The 23,829-nt window shown below is 42.1% G+C and overlaps 1 protein-coding gene across 7 annotated transcripts in view; it reads right to left on the bottom strand.

Moving 5' to 3' along the window:
- ptprub (protein tyrosine phosphatase receptor type Ub) overlaps positions 1–23,829 on the bottom strand; it is a 185,815-nt gene that overhangs the window by 59,282 nt on the left and 102,704 nt on the right. For all 7 annotated transcript variants that reach the window (XM_037785731.1, XM_037785732.1, XM_037785733.1 and 4 more), the window contains exons 4-7: positions 18,033–18,114; positions 14,658–14,773; positions 10,024–10,198; positions 4,742–5,035 (exon numbers count right to left, since the gene is read on the bottom strand). In XM_037785731.1, coding sequence (XP_037641659.1) covers positions 4,742–5,035; positions 10,024–10,198; positions 14,658–14,773; positions 18,033–18,114 — 667 coding nt within the window. The remainder of the gene's footprint in view (positions 1–4,741; positions 5,036–10,023; positions 10,199–14,657; positions 14,774–18,032; positions 18,115–23,829) is intronic.

Below are 23,829 nucleotides of genomic sequence, written 5' to 3'. Positions count from 1 at the left end.
GCATCATGGGCCAGGGCTCTCCAGAAGGTTCAGTGACCCAGCAGCAGGTGGAAGCCCATTAACGTAGTTTGGGGACCACCTGCAGTACAAATGCTCGCCTCTCCTCTGTGATTTACTTGAGGGGCTTCAAGCTGTGCTAATGCACCGTGCTGATAATCACAGCAATGGCTCATCAAGCACACCTGGATGGCCATCAGAGCCAGGCAGAGACCATGTTCACATTCACGGCCATTAGTTTTACAGCACCCGCACGAGGACGGCTCGGCGCCGCGAGGTGTATGTGTACGCCGGGCGCCGGGTAGCCAACATGTTTGGGAAGGAGGGGAAATATCCAGCATGACCATGGAAGAGTGACATTAGTCACGGTGGCGAGACACAGCTTCTGGAGAGGAAATTCACTTTCCTCCTAAATACGGCGACGGTTCCAAATTTCCCTTCTGTTCACTGGATAATTACCACCTCCGTGAAATCACCGCAACACCCCCACCATCTATTTTCTCCTGCTTAAAACCTAATCAGGCCAACAGCAAGGTTGCACGATCAGGATTCAGCGGTGGGATGTGGGGGTCAGTGGGGAAAGTGTAGACCAGATGGTTTGGGAGGTTGGGTCAGGAGGAGCAGTCTCCTGCAGGGTCAAGAAGGTGAGTTACACAAGCTTACTGTAAAGTGTATAACACAGCAATACGTAAGAACACTGGTAGAGCCATGCCGGAGTCAATCAGATGTAGCCGCTCTACAAAAAAAAAAAAAAATCACATTCACAGCTTCGCAGCAAACCTAACGAAAAACTACAAGACAGAACGACTGGCAGAATTAATTTCACCTACGCTTCCTCTGTACTGAACTAGTACTGCATCTAAACGCCCTGTTTAACAGCTCAGCAAACACAGCAGTATTACTTATCCCACACATGGTTGAACAAGCTAATGTCACAGTGGTTGAAATGTAAATACATCATTAAAGGCTGAGTTTAGTGACTTTCACAAACACTGTTACCAGCAACTGTGAAAGCAATTTCCGTACACTGCGAATCGTCCTCTCGCTTCACCTCTCACACGTTCACTCTCCTCATTTTTACTGTCTCACTCTCTCACTTTGAAAAACTACCCTTTCTCCCACACACACACTCCCACGCCGCAGCCTTCCCTCCACTCTTCCCTCTTCCCTTTCTCTCGCTATCGACTTATTCTGCTTTTTTTTTTTTTATTGTGAATTTTCTGTGTCTCTGGAGTTGGGGCGGTGGTGTGCAGGGTTTTGGAGGAGGGAGGGAGGGCTGTGAGCTCACTCATGGCGGCCCTGATGAATGGGAGGGTGTCTTTGGCTGTTGAGAGAGGAGAGTGGCTTTAATATGTCATTGGAGAGGGGGCCAGGGAGGATCTACTGAAGCAGGGTAGGGAGATGTGTGAGGGATGGTGTGTGGCAGGAAGAGACCGTTGGGCATAGAAAAGAGTGATGACCATGGAAGACTGAGATCCACAGACTGCCTTTGGGGTAACACAAAGCTCTCCATTTCGTGTGCCTGGGAGCGCTTGTGCACACATTGCAGATGCAGGCAGCGGTAATGACTGCATCTGCATCAACACAGTACTCTTTGTGCTATATATCTGAGCATACATTTGAAAGTAAGCTTGGGCGTGGCTTGCTGGTTTCCCGCTCATCTCCCTGGGTGTTCTGTGTGTCTGCACAGTGACAGATGACACAGATGTGAGCAGGGAGAACAAAATGTTGAATAAAAAAAAATTAATGACAGATAAGAATGAAAAATAATATACGGGAATATTAGCTGTTACTGTAGCTTGGGGACTTTTTTGCTGCAAAGAGGAAGCAGAAAGCAAAGAGCTGAAACAATTAGTCTATTATCATATTAATTGATCAATGGGAAATTTATCAGAAACCACTGTATAATTAGTTAACTGTTTCTGACATTTTTCAAGCAAATACCCTGGTTCCAGGTTGTCAGATGTGAGGATATATTGCTTTCTGTTGTTATAAATGACAGTAAGTTGAATCTCTTCTAGTTTTGGACTAGGGCTGTGTATTGGCAAGAATCTGGCGATACGATATGTATCATGATACTGGGGTAATGATTCAGTATATTGCGATATATTGCGATACTGTATGCAGGGTGATATATTGCGCTTTTTTAAGTTTAGAAACACACCATTTTAGAATAGGCCAAAATAACACAAATATACTGCATGCAAACAACTGCATGGTTTTTGCTCCAAACTGCATGGGATTAACATAAAGTGGGCATGTTTGTAAAGGGGAGACTTGTGAGTAGTACCTATATTGAAACCATTTTCATTCACAAATCTTGAGGTCAGAGGTCAGAGGTCAAGGGGCAATTGTCATGCCAGTTTTTCCTTGCCAAAATGTAGTGCAACTTTGGAGCTTTAATTAGCCTCCTCTGCGTCAAGCTGTATGGCATGATAACAACAACTGACTGGGCCGGACCCGACAGAGGACCGTTCGATTTTTTTAGAATTGAAAATCTATATTATTTTGGAGAATTGATACAATATTGCACAACCAAATAAGGCAATATTCATGTGTATCAACATTTTACCGCCCTATTTTGGACTGTTCTTTGCATAAAACAAGAAATTTAAAGGCGTTACATTGGGTAATTTATCATTTTCACTACTTTCTGATATTTATAGATAAAATATTAATCAATTAATATAGAACATAACCTGCAGATAAATCTAAATAATCCTTATAATGAATATGTGAATTAAAAAAGAGAGTATATTTGTCATCGTAATGTATGATTTAATACCATTAACAGTGTGTATACTGTACGTGTGTACTGTGATTGATATGGCTCCACCGCTGTCACCTACCAATTCTTGTCCATTTATTTCTTGTCCATTTATTGTACGTGCCACAAATGTCTATCCTCTTCAGTAGATACCAAAGAAGCCCGCTTCAGGCTAGCCACTGTAGTCAGCCAGCTGTTATCTTTTAAATAACCGTCAAAACAATATTGCCGTGCTGGCAGCGAAAAAAAAAAAAAAAGTCTCCCTCTCAGTTTCCTCAGCTCCAGAGTTCAGTGATAGCAAATTTGCCTTTTCTTAAGAGATAAGAGTATGCGGTGACTGAGTCCGAACTTGTCTATCAGCTCCACTCTGATTGAATTTTAGCAGATTATCGTGACAGATGCAGCCCCATAATGTAAGACTCTGAAGTTACAGCGCGTGGCTGTTGGGCATCGGTACTTTCATGGAATTCATTAATTAAGAGCAAGGAAGATATTTAATCTAGATTAAATCTGTAAGCCTGTGCAATTTAGAAAAATCACAGAGCAGCGTCCTGGTACAGGTTGCATTGAAGACCCTGCTGCCCCCTTGCTTGTGGTTTCTACCGAACAGCCAGGTGTTCAACACACTGAATTCCCTAATCCAAGGCTCTGGGGGACTGCATCACCTAAACAGTGCACACTGTAATTCCCCTAAGCACTACACACTGCATAATGGGTCCATTCAGAGGATTGTCTCTACCCAATAAAGAAAAGAAACATCATATTTGGCGAGACAAACACAAAACCCCAAACGGGAATAGAGTGAATAGACTATTTTCTCTGCAAACATGACAACGTACTACAAGATTCAGATACAGCTACAGATTCCTGCCATAGAAAAGATCCAAGTGATAAGGCAAACAATACTCCATAATTCAGCTTAAAACAAATAACATACGGGTGAAAGCTGCTTTCAGCTTGCAATGCAGAAGCAGCTACTGGCCAGCGAATAGCAGTTTGCAGTAAATAGCACTTTCATGTCTGGAGTCAGGCGTTAAAATACGCCGCTCTGTTATATAAATGAGCGTGTAGTCAACGATGATAGTTATATGGTTGTGTTATACTCGCCTGAATTTACGCTCTGAGCTCTATTATCTAACATGGCCTGCAATCCACTGATGCTATATGACCTAAAGTACAACACTCTAATACATGAGGTCAGCAGTTTCCAACCTGGGGGCCTCAAGATGAGTCTGAGGGGGTCACAAGATGATTAGAGGGATAGAAACTATTTTCTATTTTCTTTTTTCTTGTGAATTAATAATACTTTCACCTCTAAAAACCCTTAAAGAGGACCTATTATGCTCATTTTCAGGTTCATACTTGTATTTTGGGTTTCTACTAGAACATGTTCACATGCTTTAATGTTCAAAAAACGCTTTACTTTTCTCATACCGGCTTCACTGCAGCACCTTTTATCACCCTCTGTCTGAAACGCTCTGTTTGAGCTCAGTCTGCTCTGATTGGTCAGCTGGCCCCCTCTGTTGTGATTGGTCAACTGAACCAAACTCTTTGGACTCCGCTCCAGCTCCACTCTAATTAGCTTTGTTTGAGGGAATGCCAAACTAGCCACTAGGCAGGTATCATGCAAATGTGTTACTTAGTGACATCACCACGTTACGGAAGAAAAGGCGGGACTTTGCAGCAAATTTCAGGCAGTTCAGGAGCAGTGTTTCTGTGGGGGAGAGTAACTCCCTTTGACGTGGAGTTTGTAACTTTGCAGACCTTTTACATGCAAAAAAAACAATACAACACACTAAAGGGAAGGGGAAAAAAACAAAAGCATAATAGGTCCTCTTTAAAATATACACTATTACCATAACTTGTCACAAGGGATCTCAAGTAGACAATGCTTCATTTTAAGGGTTCACAAGTCAAACAGGTTGGGAACTACTGCATTCACGCCCTGTCCAGTTGTGCAGTGTGTTAGAAGCTCACCTGCACACTTGGTCCTGCTCACGAGGGGCGGTCCGGGCGGGCCAGTTCCTCCCTCTCCGGGCCGGGTCAACAGCACGCTGATGTGGTACTCCGTGTCTGGATCCAGGTGCCACAGCTTATAGGTGACCATGTTGACTCCGTGCACCTCTGACCACGGAGACTGGCTGGCGCGGTACTCAATCTCCTTCCTGATAATGGGGCCATCTCCCAGGATAGAGTTGGTGTTGAGCTGGATGATTAGGTAAGTGGAGCCGGCGCGGAGCAGCTGGGGCGGCGCAATGGGGGATGGAGGTACTGTCAGAGGAAATGAAAAGCAGTATTTTTCGGTTTTCCAGTTCAAACACAAGTTTGTATTGGTAAAAGCATTTGCTAGCGGGCCCAGAGCGCTGCTGCACAGTCTAGGGAGGTAAAGTTGGGGTATTAATTTTATTAATCAGCTGCATACAAACAGATATTTCACGATGTTAAAGCCCACTGAGTCTTAAATGAGTCCCCAGAGACTGCAGAATGTGAGCGGGTCAAACTGCCTTCAAATAGCAGATTAGTCATACCTATTAACAAGGAATTCAGAGCCTCGCATACATTTTTAGCAAAGTAGTGAGTGAAAAAACAGCTGTGCAGGCAGTGCATTGAATGTGTATGATCTCTGTAGCTGAAGGATTAAGTGGTGTACATCTTTTTCTCTAACTGAGTGTTCTGTCCTCACAGCTGGTAACCATGATGAAAGAGGAGACGCTGCATCACTGTCGGAAAAAGATTGCCAACGCGAGGATTAATTCCAGAGCCCACCGGTCAAATGTCACTTACTGGCATATCCAAGCCACTGAACAATTACATGGGCAACAGTGTGAGGGAGGGAAGGGAATGCAAAAGAAATGAGGACAAAGCATGAGAAAAGATCAGAGTTAGATCTGTGGCTGTGACTAATCCTTCATCCTGCAGAGGCGCCTCTGTCTTTTATGGCGCTCCTCTCTGCGAGCTTTTAACATTACCAGCGCCTCACCTCTACTCCGTACTGCTTCCCTTGGCCTTGGCTCAGCCTGCAGCAGCTCATCTTTGGGCTTTCAATGACTGTATCCATAATGAAAGGACACATTCAGGCCTTAGGCTAAGCAGCCAGTGAACAACTCACTCATTTCTTTCACAGTTTAAGTTCACAGCTCAAATTTTTCTCTTCATTTATTTTTGTTAACTGAATTATATTTAGTTGCCCTTTTCATTGATTCCCTCTGTATACTCAGCTATTCTCAAACTAAACATTGCTTTCTGTTTCATTAAAGGTCTTACTGAGAACATTTTTATGTCGACGAATATTTGACAAAAAAAAAAGCCTTTAGAAAGGTGCTTTTTTTGGTGGGTTTTTTGGCAGGTCCAAAATTAATGTTTTGTTTATCTCTGTAGAAGATATCTGACATTTGGTTCCCATTTCTAACAAGGTTTGTGAGCCAATACTAAAATGATGCTGGTATCACGTGGTAACTCCGGGGTCATCAGTTAGTGTAGGAAAAAAGGATAACTGGCTGAGACTGACGTTAAGTGCCTGGCAACGACTTGTTGTGAAGTGAATGCAATGGAATGGGGGGTCGGGGGGAGAATGCGACATCTAGTGTCTGCATGTTATCAATGTTATCAATAGCATCTTTAAAGATTTCTATGCACTGAGATTAAAGCTTTAACAGGGGGTAAATCTCTGAAAACACACCTCCAAATGTGCTCAGGATCAAATTGCAATATGGGGCCATAACAAAAGCCAGAGCCGTATATACAGTACAGTACAGTACCTTAAGGAGAAAGATGGAAATGTTTTATTCATTATGTTGCTGTCCTCTATGGGCTAATAAGAGAGCTTCATCATGATTCCTGCATCCAATTTACGGTCCTGAAATTAGTGGTTCCAACTCATTAAGGGGATGATTAGGCTCTTCTTAGCAGGGCAGTAGGGGGAAAGGGATTTATGAAAGTCTCGTTAAGGACTCGGCTTCAGCTCCTGTGAAACAGATTACAGGGTTACAGGCAGTTGACTTGAACATGCCTTACAGCCGGCCATCACATCACATCTACTTGCAGAATGAGCTGTGCCATAAATAACGTCTTTGTCCTGATGATTATAGACCAGAATTATCGCATTGCGGTTGTATGCGGTTGTATGGTGCACTTTAAATCCATGCCAGACTCATATAATATGTGCAGTGAAGACTTTGAAGGAATTTAATAAAAATATATTACATTTATTTTTTGGGCAAAATAGATGTTATTACCATATTGAGATGTATGAATCCAGTGAATACTTTCCAGTGAGAAACATGACATGGTGCAACAATAACCTCATAAAGCTCGATATCAGCAAATCCAATGAGCTTAATGTGGTGGTCCCAGTGTTGTAGTACACAAGATCGGTCTTGGTCTCGAGACCGGCCTCAAAACCAATTTTTGAAGGTCTCAGTCTGGTCTTAGAATCTACTGCATTTTTACTCGGGCTTGTCTCGGTTTCAGACAAAGAGGATTTTATTTCAAGACCTGTCAAGACCACAACTGTGGGGATACCACTAAATTGTTATATGGCAATAAAAGAGGTGAATGAAGAGGAATCTTCATTTGTTTGCCATGGGTGTTTCATGGGAATGTGAATCTTTCAGATCAATTTGAGGAGTGCCTTTGGTTTGTATGATCCACATTTCATCGCAAGTGTATCATACAGTGTGGGACTCGCACTGGTCTGGTCTTGGTCCTGACTCGGTCTCGCCCTTCCTTGGTCTCGGTGTAGGTGGTCTTGACTACAACACCGGGTGGACTACCAGAGAAACAGGAGACCCCCGGTCCTGGTTAGGGAAGTGGGTGGACTCATACAAGTACCCTGGGGTCCAAATCAATGAACTAGAATTACCGCCTCATGGTTGAATGCCTCCGCCAACCAGTCAAATTACAGTTAACATCCATGTTATCGTCTGTCCAAAATGTCATCACTTCATCATTTTATCTTATTAGGCATTTGTGTGAAATTGTCATAATTAGCATATGAATTCTTGAATTATGGCCAAAAAACATGTTTTGTGAGGTCACAGTGACCTTGACCTTTGATCACCAAAATCTAATCAGTTCATCCTTGAGTCCAAGTGGACATTGTTGCCAAATTTGAAGGGATTCCCTCAAAACGTTCCTGAGATATCGCATTCACGAGAATGGGACGGAGGGACAACCCGAAAACACAATGCCTCTGGGCAACGGCTGGCGCCGGCGTGGAGGCATAAATAAGCAAGGAAATCAACAACCGCATGGATACAATAATACTTATTTGCTGAGAATGTGAGCACATTAAACGGGATTTCATGACCTTCTATGAGCGCTTTCACTGACTCTTCATTTACCGGCAGCTGCTGGTGAGACGGTTTATTAACATTTTGGCAAAAGGGCTCCATGTTGCACTGTGGCAATCGGCCTGTGTCATAGTACTAAAGTGAATCCATGCTTCCATATCAATCAAAGGGATTTACTTCATGCTTTGACAAAACAATAATGAGAATCTACAGCCATGCTAGCAGCTCTGTGATGCTGACACAGCGATGGCGGCAGAATGCTAACATCAGCATGCTAACATGATCCCAATGACAGTGGTAACTTGCTGATGCTAAACAGGTATAGTGTTTACCATGTTTAGTGTGTTACACATTTACTAATTAGCACTGAACACAAAGCACAGCTGAGGCTGATGGGAATGTCTCGGACCAGATGAAGGCACTAGAGAGAAAAATATATTGTAATTCATCCTGATGGGGAACGTGAATGTTTGTACCACATTTCTTGGTAATCCATCCAATAGCTGTTGAGACATTTCACAAACAACCTCAAGCATTCATCCCCAGTCATTTCCAATGATGAGATTTTATTAGGGTCGCCAAATAAATTTGCAGAATTTCTTCCATAGTCTTTTTTTTTAACATTTATATCTGCAGTACACCTTTTTGCCACATGAGGGAGCCTGAATGTTCGTATTGTTCTGATAGTCGTAGCCATTGAATCTATGAAAGGCTTGTGTACAGTTTGATTGTTTTACTGACGACAGCCTGTTAACTCCACCTAAATGCATTTATTTGGTCTCATTTATAAAGTATTTAATATGTATATATGTTTTTTAATAACACGTGCATAAAACAAAGTTGTGATTTATCAAATTCTCTTCGAAATGACTGGTTTACCTATTCAAGATGATGTGAGGTGATGCGGAGATGGCAGTAAAGATGGTCAGGAACGTTCAGTTATGCACAAATTCGCTCTTCTCACGATTTATAGATAGAAGGCCTATCGTGAATTGGGTCGCGATGGTTTGTCATTTTTAAAAAGTGGATCCCCAGAAGAAAAGTTTGAGGAAAGTCAAGGGATCACCAAATCATTCAGACACATCATCTAGGGATTATGAATGGCTGTACAAAATCTCATGGCAATCCATTCGACAGTGATGGACAGACCAACAAATTGATCAACAAACTGACGTAAAGACCGATATTGCCCTTTATAGAGCGTGTTTTACACTCTAACTCTCTTCTGGCCTTACATCAGTCATTTAAAAAACATAATATCATACAGTAGAGGACCATAGAGGAGCATACAGTACAGGACAAGGAGATTGGGAATCTCTCATATCCTTATTTCCCTGTCTCAACCTCCCTTTGCTGAGGGCTGGAGTTTCTTATGCCATCAAACCATCCCACAGCCATGTCATTACTATGCTGTCAAAGTGGTGTCAGGCGGTGGGGTTGGAGTGAGTAATGGGTGTGAGGTCACCATCTGTGGTACGTGATATGACAGGGGCTGCAGGAGTCCAAGTCAAGGGAACAGCTCTTTGACAGAGAGCTGAAGAGCTGAGTATGGCAGCCTATTTGACAACTCCAGCTCTGAAAACAACACATGTCGGGGAGATTGCATTTTGCCATCCAAAGAGCCTTCATGTGTGTCGAGCACCCGCACTATTTGTGTTTTGTGAATTTTATGGAAATCAGTTTTGAAATAGGGGTCTGTGATTTCCACAATCATGCACAAAAGATGCCCTATGGCTAATTTGGAATGTGTTCACACTAGTTTGTTCATCACCATTTGCTATGATCAATTTCATTTTTTAATTCTCCTCTGAATCACACGCAGTAATCTGCTGTGACCGAGAGGAGCAGAAAATCCTGTTATCATGAAAACAGCAGGAAAACACTGATGGTTGGGGATGAAAGAAACAGAAGGCGGGGAGGAAGAGCAAAAAGAGAACAATAAGAGACAAAAGAAGGGAGGGTGTTTACCTTTGACGACGAGTTCAGCAAAGTTTGAGACCCCGGAGCCCCTGGGGGACTGAGTGACACAGCGGTAAAGGTCTTGATCTGTTCGCTGGACGTTGTCTAGCTGGAAGGATACCACAAAGCGCCGGTGACTCAAGTGCTTGACTGATGCCGTTGTTAAAATGTCCCCATTGTGTCTCTGGAAAGCACGAAAGGACAGGGTCAGAGAAAACAGGATGGGTCATCATGTCCCTCTCTCTCACACACACACACACAGGTACATGTCATCTCATACAGTGTATCATGAGCAACAGCTACACACACAAACACACACACACAGAATAAGAAGCAGCAGAGGCTGAGATATCTCGACTGTTATCATAGTTCCTAGTATGAGTCAAGCTCCCAAACCCTGGATCCTACTCTGCCCATGATGGAACTACATGTGTATACTCCATCAGACCCTTCCTGCCGGGTAAATGCCAACATTGTTCAAACTCCATGCCTCCAGATTGTAACGCAAGCCTCCGCGGCAACAGACGACATTATACAACTGTTTTCACAGCATTCATGAACTAAAACAGTTTCTTATCAGATCTTGGTTATTAAAAGACATAGGAAGAAAAGAAATGTTAAACCTGGTTGGTAAAACTTTCTGTTGAAATTTGGACCAAAGAAAAGGATGTATGCTATAACAGTATGGATCTGTTTGTTTTTGTTAGAGTGATCATGCGCTGGTTAGGCCACTGCTTTCCTATGGGGAGAACGGTGCTGCCCCAACTAGGCCACCGAGTGCTGCGATCAAAGTTCAAATTATTTCAACTTTGACCTCGGCTCCCGCTGACCTTTCAAAGCGCAACAAATTAGAACAGCTGTTGTTTTTGCCGGGAAAGAGTGAATGGCATTCCTTGCGCACTTTTTGGTGACATATTTTACCTGCTGCCTCTGCAAGGCTCTGTGCCCTACCTTGTGGTGAGTGAAGAGCAAATGTATTATCATGTGAAGGCAGCTTAAGTGTGTTTTATGTAATGGCGTATATCTGAATATCTGAATATGGGTCAATGACACTCATTTTCTTTCTGTCCATATGGTTTCGTTAAATTCAAAATGGTTAAAATCTTACAATAAACTTACAAATTACTTGCAAACATTGTTTTTTTGAAGATGATGGCAAAAATGTCAATGTGGTGTAACCATAAAAACTTGCCAAACCAAATAATTAAATTTGCTTAGAAAAAGGGAAATGCTCAATAAAACACCCTATCAACTAGTTTGGCATAATCTTACATTAGAACTATTTTATAGCAAATAAAAGTAATGGAACGCCGTTGTTCTGAATATTATAATTAATTTGGGGGAATCATGTCAGTCAAGTCAACTTCCTGAAGAGTCAAGGTGTTGTAACCACCATTCAAGGAGCCATGTTGTTAATATTGTGCAAGAAGACCATGCAACAGGAAATTATATCACAGAGAAGGACCCCTGATGACCGGAGTGATTTGAATTGTATTGCTTCAAGGTGCAAGTCTATGTTTTCCTGGTCTTTCCATTTTCTTGTCCTACTTTCCTTTTCTTTTTCCTCATTTCTCTCCTTTCTTACACACTGTGCCTACATATTAGTTATATTAACGTTGTTAAAGTAGTACTATTGTATGTCGTACATACTGGTGAGTTTCCTATTAAAAACATCCAGGTACATGCATCATCCAACCTCCCCTCATTGCCTATTAACTAGCCCTTGTATGCAGTTATTGCTCAGTGAACTCCCGAGACACTGAGCCAATAATGTAACAAAACACGCTTAAATGATTGTTATCTGGGTCAGTTCTTATTAGAGCTGTGTGATTAAAAAGGAGGATTGTCCAATTGTGTGCAATTTAATTAGAATGGCAGGACCATGTCTCTGATTTAATCACGCAATATGACAGTCAGACATGCTTTAATAAAAACAAATGAAATCTTGTTAAAATAATAGTGATTAAGGGAGTGATACATGTCACGAGGGTTGTCCCTTAATGGAGCCCATCTACAACCTCAGTCGTCCTTGGTGGGCAATGTTATTGAACCAAAACATTTAACTGCTCAGCAGTTAGATTTGGGAGACAGATGGGCTTTGATGCATTAAGGTTTAATCAGTTTAGTAAATAGGCTAACGGATGAATAGCAGCGTGTAGACTCTGGGTTTTGGTATAAAAAAAAGAGAAACAGCAGAAATGGCTTAGATAAAACTGCTGGTTTTAGCATAAAGCAGAAAGAGAACACAAACAAAAGTGAGTTGGGGCAGAAAGTGGGAACAGATAGAGAAAAAAGAGAAAAAAACTAGAGTGTGATTCAAATGAATGTTGCATGATGCACCTTGCTGTTGCACCGTGAGAGCCATTTCTCACATTGTTCCACACCATTAAAACCACTAGCACCCGTCAGGTCCACGTAGCCTCAACGAAACACATTGAATCTGACATCTTTTCACGTGTTTTCAGGCCATTCTCTTTGTGTGAAATGGTGGACATGAATCCTGATACTCCTCCTTTTGATGTGCCAGTTTTAACAGAATCCAAAGCATGTGAGCATCCTGGGATTAACAAGGAGACCTCTGGGTTACGCTAGGCCATCTTGGCTTCTGTTGTGCTTCTGATTTGGGCCTTCAAAAAAGCCACAAACCACACAAACCTCGGGGCCGAGCCTTCGCAAACAAACACATAAACACACACCCGCTGATTAGGGTTAAGCGGGCGATTAATCTTGTGACCACAAGGAAAGAAAAAAAAGAATCTCAATCATACACTCCTCCACTGCATCCTCCCTGTATCTTTCTTACAGTATTTTTCACTACCTAGCCTGCGGATTACAGAAAAGGAGGCAGGGGAATTCAGGATAACTCAAATAAGCATGAGATCACTTCATGTTACGTAAACAATCTGGCTGTAGCTAATTGGCGAGGAAACGACAAAACGATCTGTTAATCTGGCAGGCGTGTGCAGCCAAGACTGTGCTGCAGCTGGTACGGCAGACACAATGAACACAAAAGGGCACAACAACAGAAAACAACAGTGATACGAGTTCATATGAAGAAAACAGCTCAGACAGACATGTGTGACGCAGACAGGAGGACGCTGGAGAGGACAGTAAAGGGGAAAGGAGAGGCAGGGAAGGAGCATTCCAATGGCCTGGAGATCTCATTACAGCCGGCGCCTGTACGGTTATGCCAGCTAATTACCCAAAGCATTTGTCTTCATCCTCGTGTTGTGACCAAATGGCTGGTTTGATAAAGCGTTCAGAGAGGTGAGAATGAGGATGCTTCAATTACATAAATCACACACCTCCCAGTTTCAAACAATACAGTCGGTTTGCCTGAGGTCAACCATGATTAACGCTAGCTGTAGTGGGTGGTAAGATTTTGGCAAAAGCAGTGAATGTGTGGCCGCGCAGCAATTGCAGCATGAGGGGAAAAGAATTGAGCCCTACAGCACCATGACGTTCGGTCCTTTAATCAGGGCTACATAAAGAGGAGGATTTTAAGACCACAGAGCTATTCCCCACCAGAGGTAAGGACTGCGTGGCCCGTCTGACCTTCACAGAGTAAGCCATGCTAGATGAAAAGAAAGATATCTAAAACACAGCACACGATTTGAATAGAAACAGGAGGCAGTGAAGAAAGCAGAGAACACTATGATCCTATAAGCAATGTAACTTTTCAAAGGCGGTGAAGTGAGGAGGCTTCAAGGCCTTCACAGCCTTCACAGCATTACAGACTCTCTCTACAATCTTTATTTAAGCACAAGCATGTCTGGAACACGTAATGACGCAAAAACAGAGAAAACCTTGTTGCGATTGCGATGGTTGTTCATTTATGTTAACACACTCCGCTTAAAAATGCTGTTATGTATGTAGAGACATTGGATGCATTTTGGAATAAAGTCTTCAACTACGTATCAGTAATCAAACAACAACAGAGGGACGCAAAGAGACACAAAACGACCACAAGGACACACAAAACGACTACAAAGAGATGCATAAGGACTACAAAGAGAAGCAAACAACCACAAAAAGACACAAAACAACCACAAAGAGACACACAATTACTACAAAGACATGCATAAGGACTAGAAAGAGACGCAACAATACTACAAAGAGATGCAAAAAACTACAGAGAAATGCAAAACAACTAAAGAAGGATGCATAAGGACAACAAACAGATGCAAAAAGAACTACAAAGAGATGCAAAAAAACACAAAGAGACACGAAATGACTACAATGAGACACAAAATGACTACAAAGAGACGCAAAAGAACTACAAAGAGATGCAAAAAGACCACAAAGACACACAAAACAACCACAAAGACAGGCAAATTGACTCAAAATCACTCAAAACTAAGAGACAAACGACGCCTACGAGGATAGACCAGAGACCACAACACTCTGTTTTGTGTCTCCTTCAGTCTGGGTGTTTTGCTGTTCAGTAGGAGGGCTGAAGAATCTTTCACGTCTGTGCCCAGGAGCCAATGTCTCGAAATCTGTTCGTGACCTGAAGTACCTCTAAAATATAGAGGACTGAGTCTATCGAGAGTGAACAGTAACATCCTTTTGTACGGTTTGACTGTTTGGGAGGTGAAAATACAACACTCACAAGCTCCTAACTCCGCCATTAAACCACTGACCTCCAGCAAGAACTTCTCAGCCTCTGATGCTCTTCCAGCAGCAACACACTGGAAAGTAGCATTTTGCCCAGCATTGACCTCCTCATCTCCCAGCCTGGAGAAGTGCGGTGCCTTATCTAAAGAGACAGACAGAGAAGGAAACACAGTGAGATCAAAAGAATCCATTACCTTTCAGTCATTCACAATGTCAGTCAGCTACACAAGATAACATTTTATCAAGGCTTTTTTTATTTTTTCAAAATACATAAACAGGAATTTCAGGCATTTCTGTTTGAGAGAACAGAAAGCTTTATCCAATGTTTGCCCATAATTAATTGGATAACATAAATGTGCACCAAAAAGGCAGCAACAGATTTTCTCAGTTGAAAGTTTTGAAGCAGCACTAAACTTGAGTACTGACCTTCTATACTAATTTTGTATTCAATTCGCTGTGCTTCATTAGTGCTACGGTTGTACTGATGCATATTAAAGCAGCAGTGGGTAGAAATGGAGCAAATATGATTAAAAAAAGTTATTTTTATAAAATGGTCCCTATATCCTGACAGTAGTGTATGAGACAGGCAATCTGAAAAAAAAATCATGTGCCTCTGCATCCTCTGGTGTCCTCCAGTGCTCCTAATGACATCTGCAAGATTTCACAGACAGGAGGAAAACAACCAATCAGAGCCGAGACGGAGCCTGCCGTCACTGAGCAGCTGTCAATCACTCGCAAACTCCGATCAAACGGTCAAACTAGGCAGCGCTGATCAAATATAAATCAATATTCTGTTACTATAATGCCTATTTCACACCTCAAATGTTTTCAGAAACATCTTGTAGTGTACTGTTTAGCTGTAAAATGAGAAAGTTTGTGACCCGGCAGCCACGTTAAGATCAGTTGAGGATATACCAAGCACTGCCCACCAGCCGGAGTACAGCCAATAGGAACGCTCTCTCTCCGAAATGACCTGTGATTGGCCAAAGTCTCCTGTCCCGGGCTAGATTTTTTAAAGCGTCAAAACAGAGCCATGAGGAGGTGCAGAAGTCTAGTTTTCTCTCAGAACACTTGAATTACAATATGCTGAAAGGTTATTATGTGATATTTGCCCGATGATGCCAAAAACATTCTGCCTACTGCAGCTTTAAGTTTAAAGTGCCTTTATCCTTTAACTTATTATGTATGTCTTTTCTGATTGCTCATAGCAGTTTGCAAAAATGAATTTACAAATGAAGCTGCTGGAATAAAAAAAGTCAAAAGGAAAAAAATTGAATAATTTTGTGTGTTTGTGTATTTGCGTGGAGGATAGAAGTTGTTGCCTTGCTTTCCACCTACGGATTCTCCACCGCACATCAGAACTTTGTGTGGACATGTATTGTATGCCCATTATATAAAAAAAGTTTTTAAAATATACTGACACTATATTAAGATATTAAGACACAAACTGTGTAAATGAGGGGGACAATCTACTACCATATAACTAGCAAACAAAAAACAAAATCAATTTAGAGGCATTATATACATGAGCAGAATGTGGGAGTGAGGCTGCAGACGAAAAGCCACAGAGTAAGCATCAGTCCTCCACGACTCGACTAATAATGTCCCAGCATGCTGTGTGGTGCTGCAAATGAGTCAGTGTGTGGGAGTAGCCCTCTCACCCGACTCTGTGATTAACAATAGTGCGGTGAGAACCGGACCCCCTGCAGAGCCAAATCACCGGGTAAACGCCGGCAGCACCGCCTGCCGTCTCTGAGAAATGGGGTAGGACAAGTCGACATGTCACTCTGGATGATTGACAGGAAGAGATGGCAGAGCGGCAGTGAAGCCGAAGCATCGGGGAGAAGCAAATGTTTGGGTCTCACACATCTCCTGCTTGGTCTTGCGCAACACCGTGTTGCTATCTAGCAGGAAGGAGAGGGAGTAGTAAGGGGAGAGTGTTTCGCATCTGTACCCCACAGGTGGCCGTGTTTCCTTTGAATGACTATCCCTCCTAAGGTTAATTCATAATTCATGCCTGAGAGCCAAACATAAACAAACACCGGAATGAGTGTGAATGGGGGGAAAAACGGCCCTACAATTGGCAAGAAGTGCGGTGTTATAGCGCTAAATGTGTCAGATCTTATCCTCAGGACTCTTTAGCGTGATAAATATTTTATTGGAGTGCAACACTGGTTTCAGAGTCAAAGACTAAGACTCAGGAGGGAAAAAAAAGAAAATGTCAACCATGCTTTATCCAGAATTCACAAAAAGGAACTTTGCTGAGCTTATATTAATTGTATTTTTTTTTACTATGCGACACTTCTCTTCGGTTTTTCACTCCTTCTTTCCTCGCGCCGTTCGCTGCCAAGTAACGCGGTCTGGCCGTGTGCCACATCATAAGGCTTGCTCAGGTCTTGATGAGAGTCTTAATTATTTAATGGCCACAGTGGGAGCATTCAGAAGATGCCATCTGCTGTCTCGGGGAGAAACAGGGTGACTGACTGGGTGGTAACGCATATACAGTGGGGGTACGAACCGATCTCACAGCCGGCGTTCGCTTAATAAAATCACCACTGGTGGTTTCCTCTGTGACATGACATGCCTGAGAAGTCTCCAAACACTGTTGTGATAACAGCAGGGGATGTATAAATATTAACAGGGAGATATCTCTGAATCCCCCGTGAGAAAAAAATATCCATCAAGCTTCGTGTCAGTTATATACTGTATATGTGTCACTTGGCAGCAGTGTGGAGCACGGGTGTTAAATGTGTTATGAGCCCTCGTGTTCAGCAGTGGGTTGCACATGCCTCAAAGTGTGACACTGAGAGACTTTGTCCAGGTATTAAGCTCAGGGGACTTAGTGAATATGTTTTACACGAGGTCCTCAGGGGCTAACAACACAGTGAACCGCTACCCTCAATGACACAAAAGGCGCTCCGCTGCAGGGAGCTATTGCTTACAAGGAACTGTGAAGATTCTCATAAAGCTTTGAAATCTAGTGCTTGATGGGCAAAAAAACCCGCCTCTGTTCACAGTGACTTATGACAAAAAAGCTACATCGCACTTCCAATCAGGCCGGAGAACATGAAAGTCTTCAAAGAGAGAATTTAAGATTTCACTGATTAACAAATACATTTGTCAGTCAAACAAGGCTGGAGGCAGGAACGGCAGGTGTGTTTCAGGTGGAAGGGAGTGTTGGCATTTGGGTGTCGCAGTGTGTTTTAATAGCGCTGCTGTTGTCGCAGGATGCCTCAGGACAACCGAATATAAAAGGTCGATCAGTCATCACTCTTCTCCTCATCCTATTCAAGTTTCATGCTGCTTTGAAATCCATATTTCCCCCAAAACCACTAAACTTTTGTTACCCCCCCCCCAAGCACCTTCTGTAATTGCAATTCATTGTCACAAGTGGCACTTACAGCAGGGGTAGTTGAGCACCATGATGTCATCTATGGCAATGTAGCCTCGCCGCTCTCTGGAAACCGTCGCCTCAATCAGTACCTGCGAAAAAAAGTGAAGTGAATAGATTTAATTCATAACCAGAACAGCTAAAGCATACACTTACGTCCCACTGTGACTAAACGAATGCCCTCAAAGTTGAAGTGTATGAGCAATTTTCTAAAGAACATCGAGGGCTGTGTGAATCCTACACACCACATGGTTGCACATCTGCTGACCCAAAACACAATGAGAGAAATAAGAGAAAGACAGAAGCATAAAAATAGAGAGATGGATAAGTTTTGCCTCAGTCCGCAGGGCCAAGAGAAATAATAGCTCTATCAGGAGGCACACAATGTGGCGCCTGAGTCATGAGCTCCACTCTACATTCAGGGCACAGGCTGCTGTGAAGCTATAACAGCAGATAATACAGCTTGCACAGGGCCACGAGACTCGAGGGAGGACAGAGCTCCATACCGTCCTGTGGAACAATAAGCTGGATGAGCAGCGGGCTCTCATGAAACCTAATCAATATCGAATCACCATCCTCAGTAATAGTGAGAGAGTTATGAGACACAGGGGTGATGTTTGTTTTCAGAGCACCAAGGACAGTCTTCCATGCACACGTTTGATCGAAGGCCGGCTTTGAGTTATTGTTTCTCATAATCCTCTGACCAAATGATTACAACATGGTTCCTATCACTGGCTCTTGATTTTTACTGAGGCCGCCGCGCGCACACACTCAAATTATCTTACATCCTCTGAGCTGCTTTAAATGTGTGTGTCTGATGTCTGTGTTTACACGTAGGCGTAGCTGAAATGGGTTGTGCAAGGTTGGAGCTCATTCTTCTCAAAGTTATGTAACTGAATCAAGTTATAGTAGCTTCAACAGGGAGTTTTTGTGTTGTAGAATTATTATACTGAGGCTGGGCACCTGAAACATGATAACAAAACAGAAACTTGTTTTAATCCAGTCGACAGAATAAAACGTTGGCATTGTACGTTTCTGCAAACCACGGATACGTTGAATATCAACATTTCTGACGCAAAAATATGTTTCATATCAAAATTTCTACATACATGTATATCAATGTTATAGTGTTTTAACCGCTCGTGGCGCTTTTGGCATTTAGAAACTGCATTCTCAATTACGCTTTAGGTTTAGGCAACAAAACTACTTGGTCAAGTTTAGTAAAAGATCATGTTTTGGGTTAAAATAAGTAGCCAACGTCACTTTTGGTTTCACATGGGACACGAATACCTGGATGAAAGTCCTGTGGACTTTGATAACGAATATTGATATGTCAAAAACAAACGTCATACAGGAGGAAATATGTTCCCTCAAAATGTAATTGACAATGCACTTTCATAATATGGGAGCGTCATTTTTAGGAGACCAGGCTGCTTGTTGCTATGAACATGAAAGTTAATTCTTGACGTTGGAGACAGTAGTTTGACAAAAAAAATTTTACGGTCCAACAATTAGATGGTCCAAAGATTTTAACCCATATCTTATTGTCTACCTCAGCGAATGGAGTTTTCTTTTTATCTTTCATGTGATGATGATATGGTTGAAAGCGGACAAGTGGACCTTGAGCAAAGATTTTTTTGGAGAGGAGACTTTTTTAATACCTCACTTTGAGGATGAATTTTCTACAAAATCGTTTTCAAATACTAACTAAATTACATCAGGTCACAGGAGGGGTGCCTTCTTACTGTGCATGATACATCTTTTTATCCGAGATATTGGAGACCATAGTTTGACAAAAAAAAAAAATATTTTGAAATATTTTAACCACAACTTCACATTCTTCCTCAGTGAATGGAGTTATGTTTCAAACTCCATCCACTGAAGAAAACCTTGAGATGTGATTAAGCTCAGGAAAAAGCTAGAAAGTGACCCTTGAGGTACATTTTTTTTGTCAGGATACTTTTTTGATACCTCACTTGAATATGAAAAGGAATTTCTACAAAACCCTTTTTCTTTTTCACAAAATGAGCCAAACTTCTCAAATGCACAAGTCATATAACTCAATTACTAGGGCTGTCAATCGATTAGAATATTTTAATCGCCTTAAAGGGAGATTTTTCAAGTATTTAATACTCTTATCAACTTTATCAAATATGCTTGCTTTATGCAAATGGATGTATATATTTATATTGGAAATCAATCAACAACACAAAACAATGACAAATATTGTCCAGAAACCCTCACAGGTACTGCATTTATTACAAGAATTATGCTCAAATCATAACATGGCAAACTGCAGCCCAACAGGCAACAACAGCTGTCATTGTGTCAGTGTGCTGACTTGACTATGACTTGCCCCAAAACTGCATGTGATTATCATAAAGTGGGCATGTCTGTAAAGGGGAGACTTGTAGGTACCCATTTTCAGGTCAAGGGACCCCTTTGAAAATCGCCATGCCAGTTTCTCCTCACCAAAATTTAGCATATGTAGTTCACGACAAGCTAGTATGACATGGTTGGTATCAATGGAGTCCATAGGTTTGTCTAGTTTCGTATGATACCAGTTTCACTCTAGCTTTAAAACTGAGCCACAACCTAAAAATCAAAAATCGCACTGATGAGTTAAAGAAATTAGTGTCGTTAAAACGTATTTGTGTTAACGCGTTATCATGTTAACTTTGACAGCCCTAACAATTACATCAAGACAAGTTACAGTACCTTCCAACCACTGATAATCCGTGTTGTACAACAACATTATGACATGTATGACAGTATGAGTATCAGACATTTAATGCCGACTTTTGGTATCCAACATGTCGCACATTTCAGGCCAAAAGTATCAAAGTTTGACACCCAGACCAATAAAACACCCAGTTTATCTTCACCACCACAATCCGCTTGTGTCTGCACCACTAATTTAAGAGTCACAACAACATCTCCGGGACCTCTGGCCCAAATTCGAACCTTCCACAGTCAGCAGGACAGAGATAGTCCCTTGGACTCGGAGAGGAAGACGTGTGATTACAGCAACAATTGGTGTGACAACAACCTCGGCCATGCACGACCCCTGAAGGCACCTGCACCGACACATCGTGATGGGATGTGAGGAGATTGGGGTCAGCTAAAAGACTCCTGACAGAATGAGTCGCCAGAGAGAAGAGAGGGGAGGCAAGAAGGTTGACAGAAGGAGGAGAGGTGAGAGGGAAAGCAGGAGGAGAGGTCCTGGCTGCTGGGGTCTCAGTGTTGGAGAGTGACCCTGCTCTGCCTATAGCTGGCTGCTCTCCTCCGGCTCAGGGCGGATAATCTCCTTCTGCCAGAGTCAATTTTCCCGTTTGTTCCCAGACACCGCTGGAACCCGAGTCGGAAAAAGCCACCGCTTTTAAAAGGGGATATTAACATTTCCTCTTTTCATCATTTCCACTTTACCCCTATTTCAAATGGTCCATTTTCTTTAAAAGCCTGAGCGGGATGCTCTTCTCTCATTTCACTTTCTATCCTTCAATTTTTCATTGTCTTCCTTTATTTCTTTCGCTGTCCATCTTTTTCTCCTGCCGCCCTCCCTCCCTTCCTCCTACTCTGCAGCCACATAAACATACAATATTTACAGCAATGATTAAAGCACAATATCCTCCAATATGTCGACCTGAATTAGCTGTGTAAGCACACACGCCGCCACGCCATTAGACTAACATCAAAATTAGCCAGAAACACTGATTAGACTTAATGGTATACAAGGAAGGGAAAAAAAATGTCTTGAAAGTCTAATTGAAGGTGTTATTACTCTCTGCTGAGCTAAAACACTCAATAAGAGATTGATTGCTGGTTAATCCTCAGTCTTCTTGGCCATTAGGATGGGAGGTTATTAAGAGGGAGACATTCAGAGCATTTGTTTCAATAAACAACCTCCCTAGATTTTTATTGAAAGCCACTTTCCCAATGAAACTTTCTATATGCATGTACTTTATTCTAATGAATGGCTACTTTACTCCCAAAAGATATAAAAATGATGCAGGAACCATATTCTGAAGGAAAAAAAAGTGTGACATGCAGTGATTTATGACCGATATAAAATGCACATTAGGATAACATATTACATTACCCTGCAATATTGGCTTTTAGAAGCAATTGTTATGTATACAAATCAAGAGATGATTTATCTGTCTCTATAAAGCAGCTTCTACCTTTCCCACTCCAGTCAGGAGGAGACACCATTAGACACAGAGGGCTTTCACTCCCCATTAGACACAGTCATAGATAAATGACTCTTTAAATATTCACAGGCGAAAGGTCACGTGCTGAAGTAAATCTGTTCAGGTGGAAAATGCCAAAGGATAACAGTCTGTGTCTGAGAGTGTGGTTTAAATCTTAGGAATCTCAATGTGCTCTCTACAATATTTCACAAAAGCCTTTTGCATAGCCACAGGCTCAGCTGGCAGGACCCTCAGCAGACTGCGGTGGGGGAGAATAGGACGTATTATCAGACAAAGCTGAGACATGAGGATTCTCATTTACAAGTCTTTGATGTAACTTGTAACTCCTTTTTCTTAAACAAATTAGTCTAATAAGGAAACAAAATGGCATCATGGGAAACGTTGTGAAGTGGGCTAGTCTGATTTAAAGCTGGGGACACACTAACCCGACATCAGGGAACTAGCGGCGACAAAGGGCGCCTGTTGGGTCACCACACGTTGCATTTGTCGCATTTGTTTTGGCCGACAAGTTGCACCCGAACACAACGCAAAGACTACAGCCGATGGCCAGTCAGCACAGATTCGTTCTCTGATTCGTTTAATCTTAACAGCCAATCAGAGTGCATTCTCTCACCAACGGGCGGCTCTGCCAATTCAACATGCTGAATCAGCCAAAAAACCTCCAACAAGGGTTGACTAGAGCCGGCGGTGCGGGACACACCAAAAAAACTAGTCTGCTTGGTGTGTCAGGGCCTTAAGAGGTCAAGTTAAACAGGATAGAGTTGTGTCCGAAATGCCATACTAACATTATATTTTATATAATTAATATTTAGAACATTAAAACAGTATATGAGATGTTTAGCACGTCCACACACAGCATACTATTCCCAGTGAAATATTACAGTATGCAAACACTGGACACTATGCCGGCATAAATATCCCACGATGCAATGCAGTAGTGACGACAACGTTCATAACAGACATTGAAGAGCTCTGTAACGTCAATAATGCTTCGATATAAATGTAAGTATAAGATTCCACTTTGCTATAGGCGTAATAAAATTAATTCAGACTTTAATTCTCACAAATCATCGTTTTGGTCTCATGAGGTTGGCACGGGTTACCATGGTTACACGTCTCCAACCGGCAAAGGAGGCTCTCAGGAAGTGACGACATAAATCACTGCTCAGTGCGTCCGATAAGATCCTTACTGCTGTTTATTCACACAAAAGTATGTCGAATGATAGTACACATATTTAGTATGTAGTGCATAGTATGCGATTCTGGACGCTGCCTAGATGTGCACAGAATGTGATAATCAAATCTGTGCATCTACAATGTTTCTTTGTCTTTCACAAATTCAAATTGTTGTGAAATATACTTATTCACATTCTTCCCGAGATCAGGATGAGAAGATAGATACCAATCATGTTATATGTTGAGTTCAGCGCTGGTTAGCCTAGCCTAGCCTAGCTTAGCATAAAGGCTAGCATCAAGTGAAAACAGTTAGCCTGACTCTGCTCAAAGGTAATAAAAAAAAGCACCTCTAAAGCTCACTAATTAACACATTATGTGTTGGACTATTTCTTGACAGGGCGCAATGATTTCCTGTCGTCT

This window comes from Sebastes umbrosus, chromosome 11, assembly GCF_015220745.1.
Source record: "Sebastes umbrosus isolate fSebUmb1 chromosome 11, fSebUmb1.pri, whole genome shotgun sequence".
Lineage (NCBI taxonomy): Eukaryota > Metazoa > Chordata > Actinopteri > Perciformes > Sebastidae > Sebastes > Sebastes umbrosus.
Note: the sequence above shows the minus strand (reverse complement) of the source record. Positions and strands in the feature narration are given on the sequence as shown.